This window comes from Antedon bifida, chromosome 4 (genome assembly GCF_963402885.1).
Source record: "Antedon bifida chromosome 4, ecAntBifi1.1, whole genome shotgun sequence".
Taxonomy (NCBI): domain Eukaryota; kingdom Metazoa; phylum Echinodermata; class Crinoidea; order Comatulida; family Antedonidae; genus Antedon; species Antedon bifida.
In genome coordinates, this window is record NC_136229.1 from 22,901,173 (window position 1) to 22,921,514 (window position 20,342).

The 20,342-nt window shown below is 33.2% G+C and overlaps 4 protein-coding genes across 5 annotated transcripts in view; 1 reads left to right on the forward strand and 3 right to left on the reverse strand.

The window, feature by feature from the left end:
* The window catches only part of LOC144839263 (polycystin-1-like), a 31,648-nt gene extending 28,660 nt beyond the window's left edge, over positions 1-2,988 (reverse strand). The window contains exon 1 of the mRNA XM_078694579.1: positions 2,854-2,988. Within this exon, the coding sequence (XP_078550705.1) occupies positions 2,854-2,895 (42 nt within the window). The 5' untranslated portion in view covers positions 2,896-2,988. The remainder of the gene's footprint in view (positions 1-2,853) is intronic.
* A 3,323-nt stretch (positions 2,989-6,311) lies between these two features.
* Positions 6,312-8,817, reverse strand: LOC144839911 (histone-arginine methyltransferase METTL23-like). The gene is made up of 5 exons (XM_078695490.1): positions 8,677-8,817; positions 7,974-8,078; positions 7,581-7,821; positions 7,379-7,463; positions 6,312-6,938 (listed from the first exon to the last, which is right to left on the reverse strand). Exons 1-5 carry the CDS (start codon positions 8,752-8,754, stop codon positions 6,788-6,790), a joined length of 660 nt encoding a protein of 219 aa, XP_078551616.1. The 5' UTR covers positions 8,755-8,817; the 3' UTR covers positions 6,312-6,787.
* A 252-nt stretch (positions 8,818-9,069) lies between these two features.
* Positions 9,070-20,304, reverse strand: LOC144839774 (major facilitator superfamily domain-containing protein 8-like). 2 transcript variants are annotated; one of them, XM_078695263.1, is made up of 11 exons: positions 20,177-20,304; positions 19,491-19,608; positions 13,368-13,485; positions 12,686-12,926; positions 12,467-12,580; positions 11,962-12,153; positions 11,692-11,821; positions 11,026-11,160; positions 10,606-10,709; positions 10,013-10,200; positions 9,070-9,620 (listed from the first exon to the last, which is right to left on the reverse strand). In XM_078695263.1, exons 3-11 carry the CDS (start codon positions 13,440-13,442, stop codon positions 9,393-9,395), a joined length of 1,407 nt encoding a protein of 468 aa, XP_078551389.1. In that variant the 5' UTR covers positions 13,443-13,485; positions 19,491-19,608; positions 20,177-20,304; the 3' UTR covers positions 9,070-9,392. The 2 variants fall into 2 exon arrangements, with proteins under 2 accessions (XP_078551389.1, XP_078551388.1); XM_078695262.1 differs by having other exon boundaries at positions 11,692-11,824.
* LOC144839773 (major facilitator superfamily domain-containing protein 8-like) lies at positions 14,342-19,141 on the forward strand. The gene is made up of 11 exons (XM_078695261.1): positions 14,342-14,506; positions 14,667-14,766; positions 15,406-15,535; positions 15,802-16,042; positions 16,214-16,327; positions 16,751-16,954; positions 17,525-17,648; positions 17,777-17,911; positions 17,992-18,089; positions 18,254-18,447; positions 18,811-19,141. Exons 1-11 carry the CDS (start codon positions 14,497-14,499, stop codon positions 19,015-19,017), a joined length of 1,557 nt encoding a protein of 518 aa, XP_078551387.1. The 5' UTR covers positions 14,342-14,496; the 3' UTR covers positions 19,018-19,141.
* Positions 20,305-20,342: the final 38 nt, after the last annotated feature.

Sequence of the window (20,342 nt, forward strand, 5' to 3'; positions counted from 1 at the left end):
AAGTAACTAAATTCGGCAGACAAAAACAAATTGTTTGTTTGGAACGAGGAATTCGGAATAAAATACCTTACTTGGCAACTGGAACTACTTGTTCTAAAATGTAGTTTAGATTTTAATCAAAAATTAAACAAGTTTGTGTTGGAATGAGGAATGGAATAAAATAATTTGGCAACTCAAATTTAGTTTAATTTTTTATCACATCGAAAAAATAAAGATACAATTAAGTACAACATTAACTGTAAAATTGACATAATAATAAGAAACTATTGAGGTGTATATATACGTATTTATAGCATTATTCATAAACATAGCACAGCTCATAAATAACCATATTCTTGGTTATTCTTCTTCTATAAAATATACATGATATTCACCACCACAAACTAAGTTTTTATGAGCGATTGTATTTTAATAATTTGAACATGAACGCACACGAAGCCACGCGTGAGGAATAATTTCACTGAAATGTGTTGACATAAAAAGCATTCAACCCCACGACGAATATCTAAATCTATAAATATTCTGAATTTAACAACTCTTATGCTGCATTACAGACCATCTATTTGACGGTGGGTTTGAATCTTTTTTAATTTTCTACATTAATTAACATGTCATATAGCATGTAAAAAATGATTAAAAACAAAAACAATGTTAATAGGAGAAATTTACATACATTGTAATAAGATAATATTGTTAATTAACTATTAAAAAATATAAGATATTTAAAATATGGATAAAACAAAATAGATACATAGATACATACTGCAAATAAAATGATGTTAAGTTATGTGTTATAAGATTTAATAAAAAAGAGAAGAATACAAATAACATGTATGACTGATTAAAGACAAAAACAATGCTAGATGTTAATTAACTATTAAAACATAAAAGCTAAACTATGTAGGCCTATGTAAAAATAAACAGAGTCTATAGATAAATTTAAAATATGTAAAAAGTTGTAATACATGACATGTTAAGAGAAACATACTGTGGAAATATAAGTAGAACGAACCCACGTAAGACAAAAAACATGTCATTTGAATTAGGTATTCATTCAAAATGTAATAATAATAGCATCAAGATTTCTAATGCGCACTTCTCCACCACCAAAGGTGCTCAATGCATCTATATTTAAATCCTTTTAATTACAATCCCCTTATTCAGATGTAGGCATATTCCTGACTTAATCAAGCACTCTGTTCCTGTCCAATATTAGCGGGTTTCGTTTCGGGACGATAAGAAAGGAGATTACAAAATATTAGCCTACGCATAAGTCCAAAATATTGGGCGATTTCAGGTTTTTCTTTTCTTACTCCAATTACGAAAGCTCGTTATTCTACAGATTCATCTGTGACAAAAATCTGTCTTCGACTGCATCAAGAATATTTATTTCCTTTCATTTATTATTATTCAAGTCAAACAAACATTATGGCTTGAAATAGGCGTTAATTGTTTAAGTTAAAATCATATATATGATTTTAAGAAAAAACATCTTCTAGGTTAAAAGTTAAGTCAAAATGGTTAATAATAACTGATAATAATATCGAACATTTATAAAGCGGTCTTTACCGGAGTCTCACAGCGCAACATGAAAAGAATAACTATTGAAACAGGTGAGTTTTTAGGAGAGATTTGAATTTAAAAAGGGACGGAGTGTAACGAATGGAATGAGGAAGTTGGTTCCAGATCTCTGGTAGGCCTACCTGAGCAAAGAAGCCATTATGCACGGATTTTAGGTTGGTTCTAAGGTGGTGTTAACTCTATCTCTTGTAGTTGGATTTTAAAACAAACTTCCCTACTAAGTGAGGACATTGAAAACATTTAAATATTAACTGTGGAAATGAACTGTTCATTTTCAACCTTTAACCTTCCATAACAGAATTGATCAAAAATCATTCAGCGACAAAGGTTACATTACGTCATCTGTACTACTAAAACGCTTCATCTCGTTTAAATAAATAAATTAATACCACTTGTTAATTTCATGTAAATGATTTGTCAAAAAATCGTTGCAATTGATTTACTGAGACCTAAAACTGTGGTAGAATTAACTTCAAAAATCAATTTATAAAATGTATTACATTGGGTTCAAGGACATTATCGAATTGATACAGATAGGCTCTTGGTAAATTTTGGCCATTAGCCCACGTGTAAAAAGCTTAGCTTTTAGCGGACCCTTTCCCTCTTTATTATTTCAAATAATATTTTTATAGACATTTTGGGAAAATAAAGATTATCGGTATAGGCCTAGTACTGTATTATCAAAATAAAATGTCACCTAGATACAAAGCATCTAAATGTTTAGACCTATATTTAAAACATTACCATCGTACTGTAAATAAATATATTCTTTTACTGTCTGTTGGTTGTAGTTAAAATTCATATCTTTGAAGTCAATATCATCAATCATTATCCCCTTCGTAAATTAATGGTCATCTCCAAATTATGCGTAAATTATAAACCTGAACTATGTAGTCGAATTAATGTGCTGACTCTGTTATGATATTACGCAGACAAATACAAAAAATAATAAATATCTAATATCAAATAAATGTGTGTTCCATAAAAAAAACTGAACATAAGGTTATGTTAATGCCTATAAGATAATAATATACATCTGGAAAATCTTATTTTCGGTAATAATTTCAAATTTTTTAGACTCTTTCCGAATAAATATATAAAAATAAATGTATAGAGTAACTAACAATAGCAGCATTGGAAGAATAACGTATAACAAATATATATTCATGGCTTGCCGGCAATATTGCCTTTCTTGAAGAAAAATCTATTTTATCGTTTTCATTTTTTAATCAAATAACTGTTGTTAAAATTGGTAGTGCTTCAAAAACTTACCGAGATGATAAATATAAAAACAATTGGCAGGCGCCTGTCCATGTTGCCTTAATTTACACTTTAAACATACCAATGATGTACATTTTGTAGAGCTAATATCTTAATCCTGAAATGTCGCAATAAACTCGACGACGATTGTGCGCGGACAACTCTCGCACAAAATCATCGACACTGTGCATCTAGAAAAACCTAACACGCATGCGCAAAACTGATCGTTAATCGACGATTTGATATTTTTTTCCGATCGATAAAGCCGGAAGACAATTTCAAGTTGGTATTATTAAGTTATTAATGAAAAGTGATCATAGTCGATCGCATTCGAACAATACATCTACTTAGATGTGCAAGGTAGCAATTAACAAGTAATATTCCACGTTGCCACAGACGTTTATGATCTTGTTCAATACGACGTATTCATAAACAGCGTACTTTATTCAAATGACGCTCGATACAATTTTAGCGAAAGAAAGACATCATTAGTGCATGTTACTTTAGTAAACAAAAATGATTGTATAGTCGATAGCATGCGTGCAAACAAACAAACCTTAAATAGTAAAAAACGGCACCATTATCGTATACAGTATAAATTAAAGGACTTAAAATTATGGAGAAAAAAAGATTAACAGTGGTGGATAAAATGGGGTCATCTTCCTATACATTTTTGGGTAGGAATACGATTAGATAAAAAACAATTTATAAAAAATAAATAAATAAAGGAATACGATTATGCCACCTACATGTAGCATGCATGGACATTCTTACAAAATCATAAGCCCAATGCAAGCGCGGCGCACAAAGGTACTAAAAACCAAACACATTGTATGCTTAGGTGACGTGTGCAACAAGAGACTCGACTATACACTTACTAATACTCGAATACGCGTATAGTACGTGGCGCATAAAGACAGACAATTGGGTAGAAATACGATTAGGCCACCTATATGTGGCATGCATGGACACTCTACAAAATCATATAAGCCCAATGCAAGCGCGGCGCACACAGGTACTAAAATAACACACATTGTATGCTTAGGTGACGTGTGCAAGAGACTCGACTACAATATCACTAATACTTGAATACGCGCATAGTACGTGGCGCATAAAGACAGAAAATTGGGTAGAAATACGATTAGGCCACCTACATGTGGCATGCATGGACACTCTTGAAAAATCATATAAGCCCAATGCAAGCGCGGCGAACAAAGGTACTAAAATAACACACATTGTATGCTTAGGTGACGTGTGCAAGAGACTCGACTACAATATCACTAATACTTGAATACGCGCATAGTACGTGGCGCATAAAGACAGAAAATTAGGTAGCAATACGGTTAGGCCACCTATATGTGGCATGCATGGACACTCTTACAAAATCATATAAGCCCAATGGTACTAAAATAACACACATTGTATGCTAGGAGACTCGACTACAATATAACTAATACTCGAATACGCGCAAAGTACGTGGCGCATAAAGACAGAAAATCACACGATACTAGAATACGTACACTGGTTATGGTGTATAAAGATACCGACTACAAATCACTATAAGTAGTTATAGTTCGATAATTTTCTTTTGTATATTTCTTCAATTATTCAATCGATGAATCTTAATTTCAGCCAACAGCAATTTCCTTTAAGTGATGAAGGCTACAAACGTATGTTAATATTTGCAGTAGGTTTTCAAGAGTAACGTTTTGTTTTAGATACTTTAATAGGATCGATGCTTATTATGTAGAGTCAGTCATAATTCAAACAACTTTTTCTATATCGTCGGTGAATTTATCATTTTCTCTGTTTAAAGCTTTGTCTACATTATCACAGTTTATGTGACAAAACATGTAATTTGATAAAGAATGAATATGCATGTTATCAAATCGAGGCTGAACAAAAATGGGCTAATTTTAAAGAAAAACTGTTAGATGTTTATATCCTCAATGTTTGATTGAAAAATGTTAAAGTGTATTTTCTTTACATTATGTATACTTGTGGCTGGTCCTTAAAGATGTATTGTCCCCCTGAACAAATAATTGTTAAAACATTTTTTGTTGAATATTCCATTTTAATGTAACATAATAGTTATCCACTTTGACCAAAAATTGGATCGAAAAAAAATGTATTTACATGAAAAAAATGTAATTTAAAGCAAAAAATGGTCAAATTGGCTGCCAGCCAGTTGATTTTTGGTTGAATTTAACCATTTATTTTGTCATTTTACAAGTGAAAACATTATTTTTTTCTGTTTTTTTTTTATGGAAGTGATTAAATATTATTAAAACTACAAAATAACATATTCAAAGTCTGATTTAATTAATCTTCATTTTTCATGTTTTTGGGGGACAATACAGAACACAGAAACATTTTTATTATAATTTGTACATAATGTAAACTCAATTACTCAACATCTTATGTTTATGTTCAATATCCAAACTACACCAATATTTCTACTTTTTAAGGATCTGTATTTATATTCTACACATGTGGTAATGTTTTTATGACAGCGTAATACTGTATAAAAGCCTATTTTTTTAAAGAATGATACGTTTTTTTAAAGATGAAATAAACAAATAGAACATATGATGTGCCCATATATGGACGTGATGATGTCATATCACTATCATATTTGGGCATATCACTACCATATTTGTGCATATCACTACCATATTTGGGCACATCACACTTTGTTTTGTCAAACTATGTTTGTAGTGTAGACACAGAGCTTTAGGCCTAATTAATGTTGTGATTCAATCCTGGGAATGATTAAAACATTAAATACAACTTACTGTGCTATAATTATGCTTTCGTCACCATGTAATCAAATTGGCTGGGTATCTTTCATACTTCATTGCACTTTAATTTTAACAATTACAAGAACATATATAGTTGATTAAAATAATTTTGAATTCAAGTATGAAACTCTATCTTACTGTAATATGGGTTAATGTTTATGCGTTCGTCCGTTGCTATGGACGCATCCAGCTAATTTGAACGTCATCATTTCTATAGATCACGGTAAGCATTGTGTTTATTGTGTTTTTATTGTCTACTTTCAAAAGCCAACAAAATCTATTTAATACATTAGTTATATTTTTAACTATATGGATATCGATGTTTTAAAAATACGTTTTAGTCGTGGTACGAGGCGTATTACTGAATAATCACATACCATCCATCTGTTGTCGCTCTGGTGTAATGCTCTGTCTAAACTATCAAAGGTCATATCAATACCATATTTGTGTATATCACTATCATATTTGGGCACATCACAACCATATTTGGGCACATCATACTTTTTTGTCAAACTCGTTTGATAGTGCAGCCTAGACAGAGCGTGTTCCTAAGTTCTGCCCTTTCCCGTGGGTTTCTACTTTAAAATTGGAAATTGGTGATTCTTAGTTTACTCAGTCAAGTTAGTTTAAAATTATACTAAATTGGAGGTTGTCTAATAGGCGGTAATGAAAGATGCATGAAACAAAGCTTTATTATTAAACATCAATATTATGATAACAATATAATGTGTTCTATTCGTCTGTAAGGCAATGACGTAATTTAAAAATACAGTAGAAAGCCCTCCTTTGGAAAACCCCTATTCAGGAGACATCCGTATTAAAGGAACAGTTTTTGTTAACCGAACGAGAGGCAACAACTATTAAGGGGCAGGCACATTTTTAAGTCTTGAGAAACTGTCCCTTTAACGGTAGTTCTGTCTGTATACAGTAGGCCTAATTTCTGAAAATTGTTAGTACAGTATTTCTGTCTTAGAAGCGCAGTGATTGTAATGCACTAACAAAGGACTATTAATGATTGAATAATTATGAGGCTTGTCCTTGTAAACAGGTTTATGCTTCCATTTAAACGACGGTATATTAATGATATCATGTTAATGCTTTGTTACATAGCGTATTTGTAGCATCAGAACATAGAGAAACAGTCATTAAAGTGTTAATTCAATCATCCGAATTGTGTGGTTACCAGGGAGATGAGACTGACCAATCGACGACGAGCCAGCGTCAAACATCTTTAAAGGTATATGGCAACATTTCAGTTTCCATTTGTGCAACAAATGCGCAATATCAAAATCCGAGCTACATAAATATAAGAAATAGTACACTTTATTAGTTATTGTTAAGTTTGAAAGACAGAAAAAGTACATGTTATTAGTATTTGTTAAGTTTGATAGGCCTACTATTATATTGCCTGTAAAATAAGGAGCTTTGTGGTAACCTAGAACCAGGGAGTTGTAAAATAATATAATGTAATACTTTACAACTCCCTGCTAGAACCCTTGTATAGAATTTGAGTAAATCATGCATTACATCATCTTTCCATTAGGTTTTCCTTGATGACATATTTGCGATAAAGGAAAGCTAAGGTCATGTTCTGGACCTAGAATCAACCAAATTGGGTTCAGCAACTTGATAAAAATTGGCAAACCAAACTTAGATGACGTCCTAGGTCATTACAAAATAAAAAGTTCTCTAATATGGGGTAGTAGTACAATGATGATTACTAAATGATATCTTACATCCTTTCTTGATAGGTAATCCAGCACTTTGAATTCTTGTATCTATTTAGTATAAATGCAACAGTGACAAGTACATCTTCAAAATCTAAATCGTAAAAAATGGTTAATACTGCATTTTATTTAAACAACAAAGTTGTTGGAACTTTCGTTCAATAATACAAGAATATTGTTGTGAATTATATATTTTAAAAAAATGTCTCACCTTTCTCATCATAAAAACAGTCACTGGCTAACACAATGTCAACGTGTGGAAGATTGAGAAGAGCTGATGAATACTGACCCCAAGTTATACCAACAAAATCCACTTTGTCTAAAACTTGATTCTCTTTACAACTTCTCTTGCTATGTTCAATGCATTGAGGAAATAAACTGTTATCCGATAGGGTCACCTTAGCTCCCAATTTGGAAGCTAATATACCTGGTAGACTTGTCCCAGCACCTAGCTGTAAAAAATATGTCGAAAAATCAAAATAAATGTCTCAAATGGCTTGTTGTTGGCTCTGTTTTTAATGTACAGTATTAAAAAGATAGGGTTGTCAAATTGCATGCAGTTTAGGGTTAAACACATTGCTAACCTATATATTAAGTACTGTACCTCGAGTATGTACTTTGTTTTAATATAATCTCTTCTGTTAACAATATACTGTGCCAATACAGCTGCTGCAGGCCATGTATACATGCCATAGCGAGGGTCAGGAATCTAAAAAAACACCAAAAAAATGTGGTACTATAATTATTAATAGTATTTATATTAATAATAATAATTATTGCTGAAGAAGTCTGAGACAACAATTCAATACAATCAAAATATTTAATAAATACCGTTCAATCGAATAAATACGGAAATACTAATAATATATATGTTATGCACAATTTGAACGATTTGTTTTATTTGTTATTTTTAGGCCTAGCTAGCTTAGGCCTAGTAGTAGAGTAGGGATGTTTTATGTAATTGTAGTAGTAGTAGTAGCACTCTCTCAGATCAACTAAATTCTGGTGGTAAATAAAAGCCACAAATAATGTCTAGGCAGTTAGCATTATTTAATAAATATGCATATAAAAAACACAATAAATCCTTCCTTGGCTCAAGGGACACAAACGATATCGACCACCGTTGGCTTGCGTTAAGAGAGAAGTCGAAGTCGAAGCTTCCCCAGCTGGCCATGTTTGACAGCCTAGCCTAGCTAGGCTAGGCTAGGCCGGGCCGGGTAGTACTACTACTAGTAGGCCTATTATATAATAGTAGAAGCTAGTCTTACAAAGAAGAGTTAATGTTTACTGTATTTTTTTGTATATACCTCTGGGATGTTTATTTCTATCTGTTGTTCATTACATAAATCGAAAACAAACTTTCTTTTCATGCATTTTTCATCCATTCACATGAAATCAAGATTTCGCGCGGACTCTCCACCATTTCTTCTCTCTCCCCACAAAACCAGCCATGCGTGTTATATACATTTTTGTGTCTCGATTGGTAGGCCTACTTTCAGAAGTCATTCGACTGGAATATTTATAAACTTTCTGATATTACACAAGTACTGTAATGATTTTCACGTTTAAAATAAAACTCAACTATTTCGCTTTTTTAAAAATAACCCTATTTTATTCTACTCCAATGGACCACAACAAAATAAAATACAGTTTCAATTATTGAACAAATTCTGTAACATAAACCAACGTTGATCCGTACTTATTGTTTCTACGAAATGTTCTTTTTCCCAAAAATGAAACAGAAGGATGAATATAATAGCTTTAATAAAGTTATTCACTTCGTAACTTTAAAAAGACATACGGTAGAAATCCTAAAGGGACACGGAACCCAAAAAATGGGTTCATACTGGAAAATGTCCCGTGAATAGGAGTTTCCCAAAGAAGTGGTTCTACTATACTGCAACAAAAACACGGTCTAAATTTAATCAGGCAGAAGTAATGATCACTTTGTCGATCCAACTTTTAGGTCAAAAGGAATAACTATTATGTGACATTAAAAAATGGCCTATTATATTCAACACTTTTAAAGATAACATTCTTCCTCGTATTTGTCTTTTTGCTTCTTTCGTTCTGTGTATGGAATTAATCTAGGATAAAGTAATATTATACCAATCCCCATAGTACTTATTATGATACAACTTGAGCCAAATGCCCACTGAACGCCGTATTTGAAATATGCATATCCACCATATAAAGATCCTGTCAGCCTGCCGATATTCCCCATAGCGCTAAACACACCCATACAAAGACCCTGTGAAAAAAACACAAATACTGTAATTTTTATACAGTAGAGCCCTAATACATTATATACATATTCATTTTCATCTGCACACAAACTTCCAGTATTTTTGTACTATCCTCAACCAACTTTTACATAATATCAATAATGAGCAGCTGTTACCATGATCAAACATTACGATGTTTACTTATTACATGTTTAACCTACAACTTTCCATAATAAATTTGTATTGGTTTTGGTGTCATTTGCTATAGACATAGGCCCAATTTATATTGTTTATATTTCTTCGCATGTTCCCCTTATAAAATGATAACATGTATAGGATACAGAAGGTTGTGATGATTATTTATTTTTACCCCTGGACAACGCCGAAGTTTATTAATTCTGATTTTAGTTTAAAATACCTGATGTTTAGGTTGTAAGGTCTTGGCATAAATAAAGAATGCTGTACTTTGTAACATTGGGTAGCCAAAACCTTGAATACTCAAAGCTGTTACGTATTGAGCTACTGGCATTGCGGGAGTAGAATCACACCAGGAGTACTTCCATGGGCATCCTCCCTCACCATTATTAGCAGACGTTCCATTAACATCTAAAATAAATACAGTATCAAAGACCGTCATTAATATTTATATGCTGTACTTCCGAGATTCCCCATTTCCATTCTTTTGTTTTGTACTATGATTATTTATGTATGTTTATGATTATGTGAATGGAAATAAAAAGAAAGAAGAAGAAGAAAATGGATCACGCGCGGCGGCGTACAAAGCGGTATCAACGTGTCACAATTCTGTCTCTGGTGTCACTGACGTCAGACTGACGACCTATAATACCAACGTCGCGTGACCAACCGAATGACATAATTAATGTTTGAATAAACAGCAATATTAGTTTACTATCATGTAATATTAATAGTTTATGTTTTTATTGATTTACTTAGAGAGTATAATAACTACATTTTAGAGACAATGATGTAAACATAAGTCGACAAACAAACCTATAGTGGGTCTTTCAAGTGGCCCAGGACCAAAAGGGATAAGCAGAACTGAGCTTATTATGGTTAAAACCATTCCAATTGATAAAGAAACACGCTCATCAATTCTAAAAGCAAAGTAAAAAAGCTATAATGTGAATCAATTGTCATAAATAAATAATAATATGATGATGAAGATTTAAAAATAGCTAAACAATCACTCATTAGGCCTACAATGAAATCTAATCTGGCTTTTAGTAGGCCTATATAATATGTTGATATAAAGTTTGCAGTACACCACGTACAGCAGATTAGTTCTGAAAAGAACTGTTGAGTTTCTCGAAGTTTCGATCAATATGCTTTGATCGTCCTCAGGATAATAAGCAAATCAACGGCAATCACTGTTACTGGATTCGTTATCGTCATGTTTATTTTTATACTTACAGTTTTGATGTTTTCCCCAATATCATCACAACAAAAATGGCGAGGCCAGCTAATGTAAACATTATCATGCTAAAATTACGTGTTGCTAATTGTCGACTCCATCCCAGTATGTGCATTCCATACGGAGCTGCCACTCTAAAATATAATGAAATTGTTTGTCTTGTTTGCTTCATTACACATTCAACAAAAATATAAGATATTTATATACATAAAACATGATAACAATGTTTGAAAGGAGACCAAAATATGTAATAATTGTTTACATGACAAATAAACTAAATTGACATCAATAAGTTTTTCACCATAACAATCTAAATCATCCACATCGACCATTCATCATCGATCATTTTCACCTACGCGACCATTATCGACCACACACTTCCTCATTGTCAGTTCGGATTCAGTGCCGTGTATATTCACCATTCAAACTTAAGGCATAAATCATCAATAAACAATATATAAGGACCGCCCTCAAATCAACGTTTAAGAATTTTCTTAGGTGGTATTCACGAAGGTTTTATGGTTAAGTGAATTCTAAAAGTAAGTTATAATTTATAAAGTTTCAAGAAGACTCAGTTCGAAAAGACCGGATTCCAGAAAATCTCTACTTTTCTACACACAGATTACCGCAAACCTGCAGGCCTACTACTAATTTATTTTACTCACGTTGATTTTACTCCAAATGTAAAGACGGTGGCGGCGAAAAGAAGATTCAGAAACACGGTAACAACTATATCAAGACCAGAAAACCACGAAACCTTCTCAACTGATGACTCTTCTACTGATGCTGAATCTTCTACTGATGGCGAAAAACAAATGTCACCGATCAGCAACACAAACGTTCATGTGGGTATTTCTATTTAAAAGTTATAACTGAAGGCTTACTTCATAGTCATAAGATGAGCAACAAAATGTCCAAATTGGAACAATCTTTACCTTGTTTTAAACGAGTTATTTCACTTGTAGTGATGTCATCAACGTGTACTTCTTTGAATAAAATGAAGATACACACCAGCGTTAGGCTGACCAAGAGTGTGTTGGTGACTGCAGGCAAAGTGTAAACGTTTAAGCTCATGGTTGAAATTGCAAAACCTTCCTCTCCAATTGGAACATAGGCCATTTGTAAAACTATCAAACATAAAAATACAAGAAATGCAAGTTGTTTATTACTTTTTAAAAAATGAATTCAATTCAATACAATTCAAGTTAACATTTATTTCTTTCAAAACAACTGGAAAAGAAAGAAGTGTCTTGAAAAATGGTAATAAATTTATTTAAGTTTTGAAAGTGGCAAAGTCAAAAAATGATACTTGCATTGTTCAATTACAAACTTAATCTCAGTGTCAGTATTTATGATATTTTTTATTGTAGGCCCTACACACAAGGTCAAATTTGTTGAATACGAGTTGGTAAATTACTGCAAAAATGGTTGAAATATTACCTGGTCCTACTGTATAGCCAAGCATTTGGGCAGCAACAAAATGAGACGTTGCCGTAGTTCTCTCAAGTATGGTGGTACCGACAGATAAGTATACTCGAGCAATCGCTAAGCAACCTATTATAGTTTGAGAACAATAATGTCACCTTAGTAAAGTCGATACATAGTAGCCTACACACACTATAATGCGTTTAAAGTTATAGAATATTAAATATTGTATACCTCCAGAAATTCCAGCTAAGGCTCTTGATATGTAGACTAATGTAATTTGTTGAGACTCTATATGATATGGAATCACATACACAATATTGGAACCAAGAGCTGCAATACTAGTTATTATTAGCGGAATTTTACAGCCAATTCGACTGCTGACACTACCACAAGCAATACATGACACCAATGCTAACAACCCCTGCATTCCCGTTAGTTGCCCCATTACGGTTGTCTCAACATCATCATCCATCTGAAATTGTAAAAGTATAGGCCAAGCGTTAACATATAAAATAAAGATTTAATTGAATGCGATTGTGTGCTAATTATGACACGATCTATAATACAAGATGTTCGGTTTTGTTTTTATAGAAATTATGAATGGAAAGGTATATACATTTGCTATGGCTTTCATTTTATCATTTAGACGGCTTATTAAAGGTTAACAATCAAAGTTATCAATTACGGTATTCATAAACTTTCTATTGTCTTTGCTGTTATACAATGCTACGGCAAACTTAATATTACACATATTTATTGTACACAAATATAAGGTAATTGTAAATAATAAAATAGTAAATAAATTGTTTAACGTCTATTTAAACAACTCCATGGGCTATTCCGATGGCAAGTAAGCTCAATGTATTGTTCTTTCACACAAATTGTCATAAAAATATGAAATAAAATGACTTACATATTTCAAATAAGACCACATTGAAGTTAGAATAATGGAGTTGGAAAAAGCCTCGGAAAAGGCAACAATATACATGGTTCGTATGGAGTGCCATCGTCGCTTAAGTTTAGTCGAGCTTCTGAAAAGATGAAAATATTAAATGTTTATTTGTTTCTTTCATTGATTTCATATTTACTTTTATAATAAATGTATTACCTAGTATCTGAGTTCGAATCAAGCATTTTAAGCGTTTATATGGATGAAATAACGTCTCTTTCACAGGATAGACAGGCAATGTATAAGGTGAGCCGATCATGCGCTACTACAATAAATGAAAATTTAAACATTGCCCCTATGTTATCTGATAATAACCTACTTTTAGATAACATAGTATATGGCCTACTATATCTTAATACACGAGATTCAAAATGTAAACAGTTCAAATCAAGCGATTAAGTTATTAAATCATAAAGAAATTAAATACATTTTCCGGGCCCTACATCTGCTTTAGAATCAGCGTTTAATTATACTGTAGGCATTATCTGCGAAAGCGTGTTTCTATACTTATCAATAACAAACAAACTAAACCAACCAAGATGGATTAATCTATAGTAAGTGCGAAATCTAGCTAGATCCTAAGCATCATGATAAGAGGCGGTGATTGCAGTATTATTATAGGTTGTTTAGTATACTACCTTATTAATATTATACCGTGCCAGTCACACGATTAACTTGGCTTTAGTTTCCGAGTGCATTTTCAACTTTCTTGCTTTTTTTGCATGTTCAATGTGAAGTGGTATTATAAATATTTACCGAGTCAGTAATTCATAGTTGTTGATGAAAGTTTATAGTAAATTCCAAGCCCTAACAAAAATAGTTTGATAATAATACTATATAAATACGGACATATTTTGAATAGAAAAAGTATACCGTTATACTGCGCCTAAATATAGCACAATTCGATCATTTCCGACAAAGGAGATTATATAATTATGCACGTGATCGACTTTTGTTATATTATGACGTCATTTTGCTTTGTTAACTACTGTACCGTTACTGCAATCTTGTGACCGCTTGACATTTTGTTTGATCTAGGCCTACCCAGGGCTCTCTCAGGCGTATTTTCAGTGTGAATCAGACAGATGCCCTAATGGAATTTGGTAAGAAAACTATTATATATCAAATTATTATGCTTCATATCGTATTATGAACGTTTTGGAAAAGTATGTTGGGAAGGGGATTCATAAATCATTGAAAATGAATAGAATCACACCGAAAATTAACCTTGTGGGAAATTATATAATGTATTGATTATAATAGACAGCAAATACATAGACCAGCAGGAGACTACCCGGTTGTTGGACGAAGAAAAGGAAACTAGCTATGGTGGAAACGGAACTTCTCATGACGTCATATCAAAGTAAGCTGGAAGATAGTGCCTACTTGAAACCAAGAATGGTGAGAATGATGAGAATAAGACTGAGGAGGGTTGAGAGACTGAGGACGATTAGGAGATTCAGAAGGATGAGATGCGATGACCAGGAGACTGAGAATAGAGAATGACTCGAGACTATAGTGATGAGAGAGAGGATGAGAATAAGACTGAGGAGGGTTAAGAGACTGAGGAATCGAGGAAGGTTAGGAGATTCAGAAAGATAAGATACAATGACTAGGAGACTGAGAATAGAGAATGACTCGAGACTATAGTGATGAGAGAGAGAGGGGGAGAGAGAGGATGGGTATAGGACTGAGGAGGGTTAAGAGACTGAGGAATTGAGGAAGGTTAGGAGATTCAGAAAGATGAGATAAGATGACGAGGAGAATAAGAATAAAGGATGAGACTAGTGGAGAGAGAGGATGAGAATGAGACTGAGAACAAGACTTAGGAAGAGGAGGATGAAACCAATGACGACACTAAGATGAGTATGATTACGATGCAATGAAAAGATCGTCTGTGATGCGAAGGATGAGACATGGTTTACATATCGTAATTTTATACAAAGTTCAAAATTATACATTATCATAATTAATGTGTTCCTTTTTTTTTGTGGAATTCAAGGAAAAATGCTCTCGACAGATCATCAGAGACTGCAAGGTGGAAGTCGATACGTGTAATGTACTTGACAATCTTTACTGAAGCAGTAACATACTCAGTCATCTTGCCTTCCATCTGGTCTTATATACTTGATGTAAGAAGTTTTAACATTAAATATAATAAAGCTCTGTCTACCAATCTACCTATCAAACTTTATGTGACAAAAAAATGTAATGTGCCCATATATGATGTCATATCACTACCATATTTAAGCATAACATTTGGGTAGTTTTTTGTCAAACTATAGTGTAGACAGAGCTTAAGAACGTTTATTGAACTGTCAGCATCGTTTAGTTTACTGATGGCGGTGTTACGATAATAAACTAAAGCCAATAAAAGACCTATTGTTATATTGTTTAGATTGACGAGACTGCCACTGCAACATTGCTAGGATGGGCCAACTCTACTCAGGGTCTATTTGCTCTCTTAGCTGGTTTTATTTGTGGATGGACAGCAGGCAGATATAATTGTAAGGTGCCAGTAACGGTAACATTAATCGTAGGACTGATGGCTAACATTTTGTATATGTGCGTATACATTCCAGAATCTCATCAAATTACAGCGTTGATAGCGGCTCGAGCGTTAGCTGGCATACAGGCAGGTAATTACCATTTTACTCAAGTCTTGACAAAATACTAATTCCATGGAGAGGAGCGAAAAGTTTCAATACAAAGCTTAATTGATGTTAATGAAAAATTAAACAAGGTATTATTGACTAAATAAGCAAAATTTAAGATGTATTTCTTGTTTTGTGGTTTGTTTTTCTTTTAAGGTTGCATAACTGTTACCAGAGTTTACATCAGTGAAGGAACCACACTGAAGGAGCGAACGCAAATATCATCAAATCTGGTCATTGCACAACTAATTGGATACACAGTTGGACCTCGTAATTATAACTTATAAATTCGTTTTATTATGACCCTATATATCTTTGGAATAAATGTCATCGTTGTCTCAGGCCTCCCAACTTGGAAAATTGAAATATCGGGAGGTTTTATGAAACTTTATGGGCGCTATAAAAGTTATACATCAAACCAGAGGGTGCAATGAAAAATGCGCTGGCAACTCATTATCAACGCATGAATGGATTATAAACATTATATGGACCGGTATTAGTATGTTTTCAATTCTCTCATCAATATCTATAGAGTAGAGAGAATAGAGATTATAAACGTATACATATCGGGAGAAATTGCATTTTAGCGGGGAAGCGGGATATGACTCCGATGACTCAAAACATGGGAAGAATCGTATTGCAAGATTTACCGTATAGGTTGATGGCACCATTTTCGTAATTCCATCTTTTCAGTTTTACAGGTAGCCTACGTTCCTATTGGTGAAACTGGTTGGACTGTGGGCAAACTGAAAATTAATGTTTACACATTTCCAGCAATAACAAACTTGTTTATAATCTTCATAAATTTAGTTTTTGTTATATTTGTATTTCGCGAAATTCGAGTTCCCGATGAACCAGATAAGCACGCCAGCAAGTCAGATACCGATTGTTGTACTGGTAAGTAAAAGATATGTTTAAAGCTCTGTCTACACTATCAAACTACTTTGACTAAAAAAGTCTGATGTGCCCAAACATGGTAGTGATATACATTTTGTTTTCACATAAAGTTTGATAGTGTAGACAGAGCGTTAAGTTTGTTTAAATCTGTACAATACAAGTTGGGAGGTGTGAATTTGTCAGATAGATAACATTCCCGATCTGCTCGAACTTTTCTTAAATGTCAAACTTTATAATTTGTTTGCAAACTGTGAGTTTGGTGCCTATCAGTCAGATGCTGTTGTTTCGGCACTAAGATAATTAAATATAATAAATTATTACAAAGATTATTTGAATTTAAACATCATTTGATTCTCTCTAGTTTGTCAAGTTTGCATGGCTTAACTTCTAAAAACGGGTATACACTGGCAACATTTTCTTTTAAAACTATTCAAACAGGAAGATCCCAACAAACCATTTTGTCTTCATGAACTTAACAATTACTAGTCCATGTCCATCATTCTTCATTCATTTAAATGCGGGTAACCGTAAAAAAGAGGGAGACACTTCTATTTTTGTATTTAATTTTAGAATATCAAAGTGTTGGAAGTGAAGGAACGGTGCATATTGGCAAATCTTCAATTGATCTTCCGCTTGTTATGTTTTTAAATGCCGTTTATTGCGTTACTATTTTTAGTTTTGGATATAATACAACGTAAGTATGAAAACACCGCCGTACACTTTTTACAAATATTAGTCTGTTTGTAGACATACCGTTTCACTCGAATTATTAAGGCTAATTTCACAATTAATCTAAGTGTTTTTGGGGGTTACTCTGTTTAGGATTGTCTCTCCTTATGGAATGCATCTACTTGGTTGGTCACGTGAAGAGGCTGTAGAGAAGAGTGGAATTATCGCCTTATCATTGGCCATTCTCGCAATCTTTGTTATAGCAGCGATGGGTCGTCTTTTAAAACGGTATGATTATTAATACACAGGCATTTTGTTGCTATCCGCACAGACACACAAATGCTGAAACGTTAATTCTTTTTTTCCAGATTTAAAGACCGTGTTTTTCTCGCGATCGGTATTATAATGATGATAATGTGTACAACGTTGATTATTCCGATGGGGCCTGGCGTACCTCCTCGCCCAGGTAAGTGTAGTTTACAATTCTAAATACAAAATGTTTTGTGTTGGCAGAGTGGCAATTGGAGATAGTGGTAGGCCTAATAAAAGACAAGGACGCCCACAAAATGTTCTTAAAGAGCTGTGGCATATAAGGGCATATAAATACTTCATGAAGATTTTTATTTTCAGATATAAATATGACAACCAATAGTTCAGACGATGGTCAAGGCGGATGTCCCTGGACGTACTCCTGGTGTGACACAACGCCTGGTATAGCCGTAGCACAGTATATTGTCTCGTTAAGTGTTCTAGGTGTTGGATATCCTATACTTCAAGCAATCACGTATATTATATATTGTAAAACACTTGGACCAACCCAACAGGTAAACTTAATGTGGTTCAATTTAATTTAAACCTATTTAAACTATTTGTGTTAGGGTCCGTTCAAGATTAGTTATTTAGGGTAAGTTGGATTTTATGGCAGCCTAAAGCTTGATTCTTCCCAATAGGACGCAACGCAGGGACGTTAGCGCAACGCAACCGAGTTGACCAATCACAAAGAAAAATTCGGATAATCCATCGCTTGTGATTGGTTAAATTGCTTTACCGCAAAATATTGTTTACCGACCAACCGACCGACATAGTGAGCCTGTAGAGTCGTGTTGCACGTGACTAAAAACCACCCTCGAAAATGACAATTTTGCACACTTGTTTGCATTGACTTGGAGTATTTTATATTTTTTTAGGGACTGTTTCTAGGTATCTTTGGAGCAATGGGTAACACAGGCAGAGTTGTGGGGCCATTATTGGGCACATTCATCTACACTGAATTCGGAGTTACATGGGCAGAAGGATGTCTACTTGCGCTACTTATCATAGTTGCAACTGGAGTATTTCCATTTTACAAAAGAATGGTGCCATATACGGTTTATCAAAAGAAATGTATTAGCTGACAAACCGCTGCTTTTAAATGATTTGACTAAAGCATAATCAATTGTTCTAGGCCTATGTGTTATTTCAAAAGGATTTGAATTAAGTAGGCATATTGTATTGTTACAAAAAGGATAAATAATTTTATAGAAAAAAGGCAGATATCAATGTATTATGTAAACTGTATTAGTAGTATTAGTAAATTGTGCAATAAACAAATTATTTTGTACGTCCCACGGTACGGTTAATAAAAATATGCATGCAGTGATGTACAGTATTGTAATTTATTTGTGTTTATATTTAGACGGACAAATTAAACAACGAATTGTATTATTATAAAAATAAAAACAATGTACATAGAACATGGTCAACGATTAATGAACTACTTGGATGGAAAAGCATCATCTTGTCAAAATCATTTTACCTTTGCCCATAACTGGTTATGGTTTAATGTCGTCTGTAGATAAAAACAAAGCTATTGGCTATGATAACCTACCGGCGAAATGAATTCGAATTGCTGCACCCATATCTCAATGCCTCTTTGTTACATCTTTAGATCTTTCGTTGAAAATTCAAAGTTCCCAATTGCATATAAAATAGCTAGTGTTTCGCCGCTATATAAAAAAAAGATTCAAAACACAACATAGGAAACTATCGACCTGTTTCTGTTTACCGGTGCTATCCAAAGTTTTAGACAAAATTGTTAGGTGAACGTTTAGTTAACTTTTTTTGAAAACTGTAACTTATTTTTTAATCAATACGTTTTCAGAAAGAATAATTTTAATAAATTTAGTTACGGTAACAATAATTTCTTTTTTTTTTCTTTTTTTTTTTTATTTAGTATAAATATGCAAAAGAAAAACAAAACCGACACAGCGGTGACATGAGGCAGAACAAATCTTAAAAACACAAAATTAATTAAATTAAAATAATTAAAAGGCAAAAGCAAAAGGCAAACATAATATGCAAAAGGTATAAATTAAAAAAAAATCTTTAATTTCAGTTTTCATTTCAGCTCCATGATTCAAGACAGTGTACCCATTCTTATATCCAATGTCAACACCTTGACTTCCAAAAGCAACTGACGAAAATTGGTGATCTGGCGGCGGGGAATCGGACATTCAGACGTCTTTAAGACAACCGAACATCTTAAGTTACTTGATAAAAAGAATAGATACTTACCACTGATCAGTATAGAGAATGTTAGAAAACTACAAGAAGTTTTGAAGACCTAAGTTTCTACCTATTGTGACAAGAACTCCTTCAGATAGTCCACAAGTTCTAAATCTATCTACAATGGTACGCACTCCCACTGCACTACAATGTGCATCAACAACGCAAATGGTTA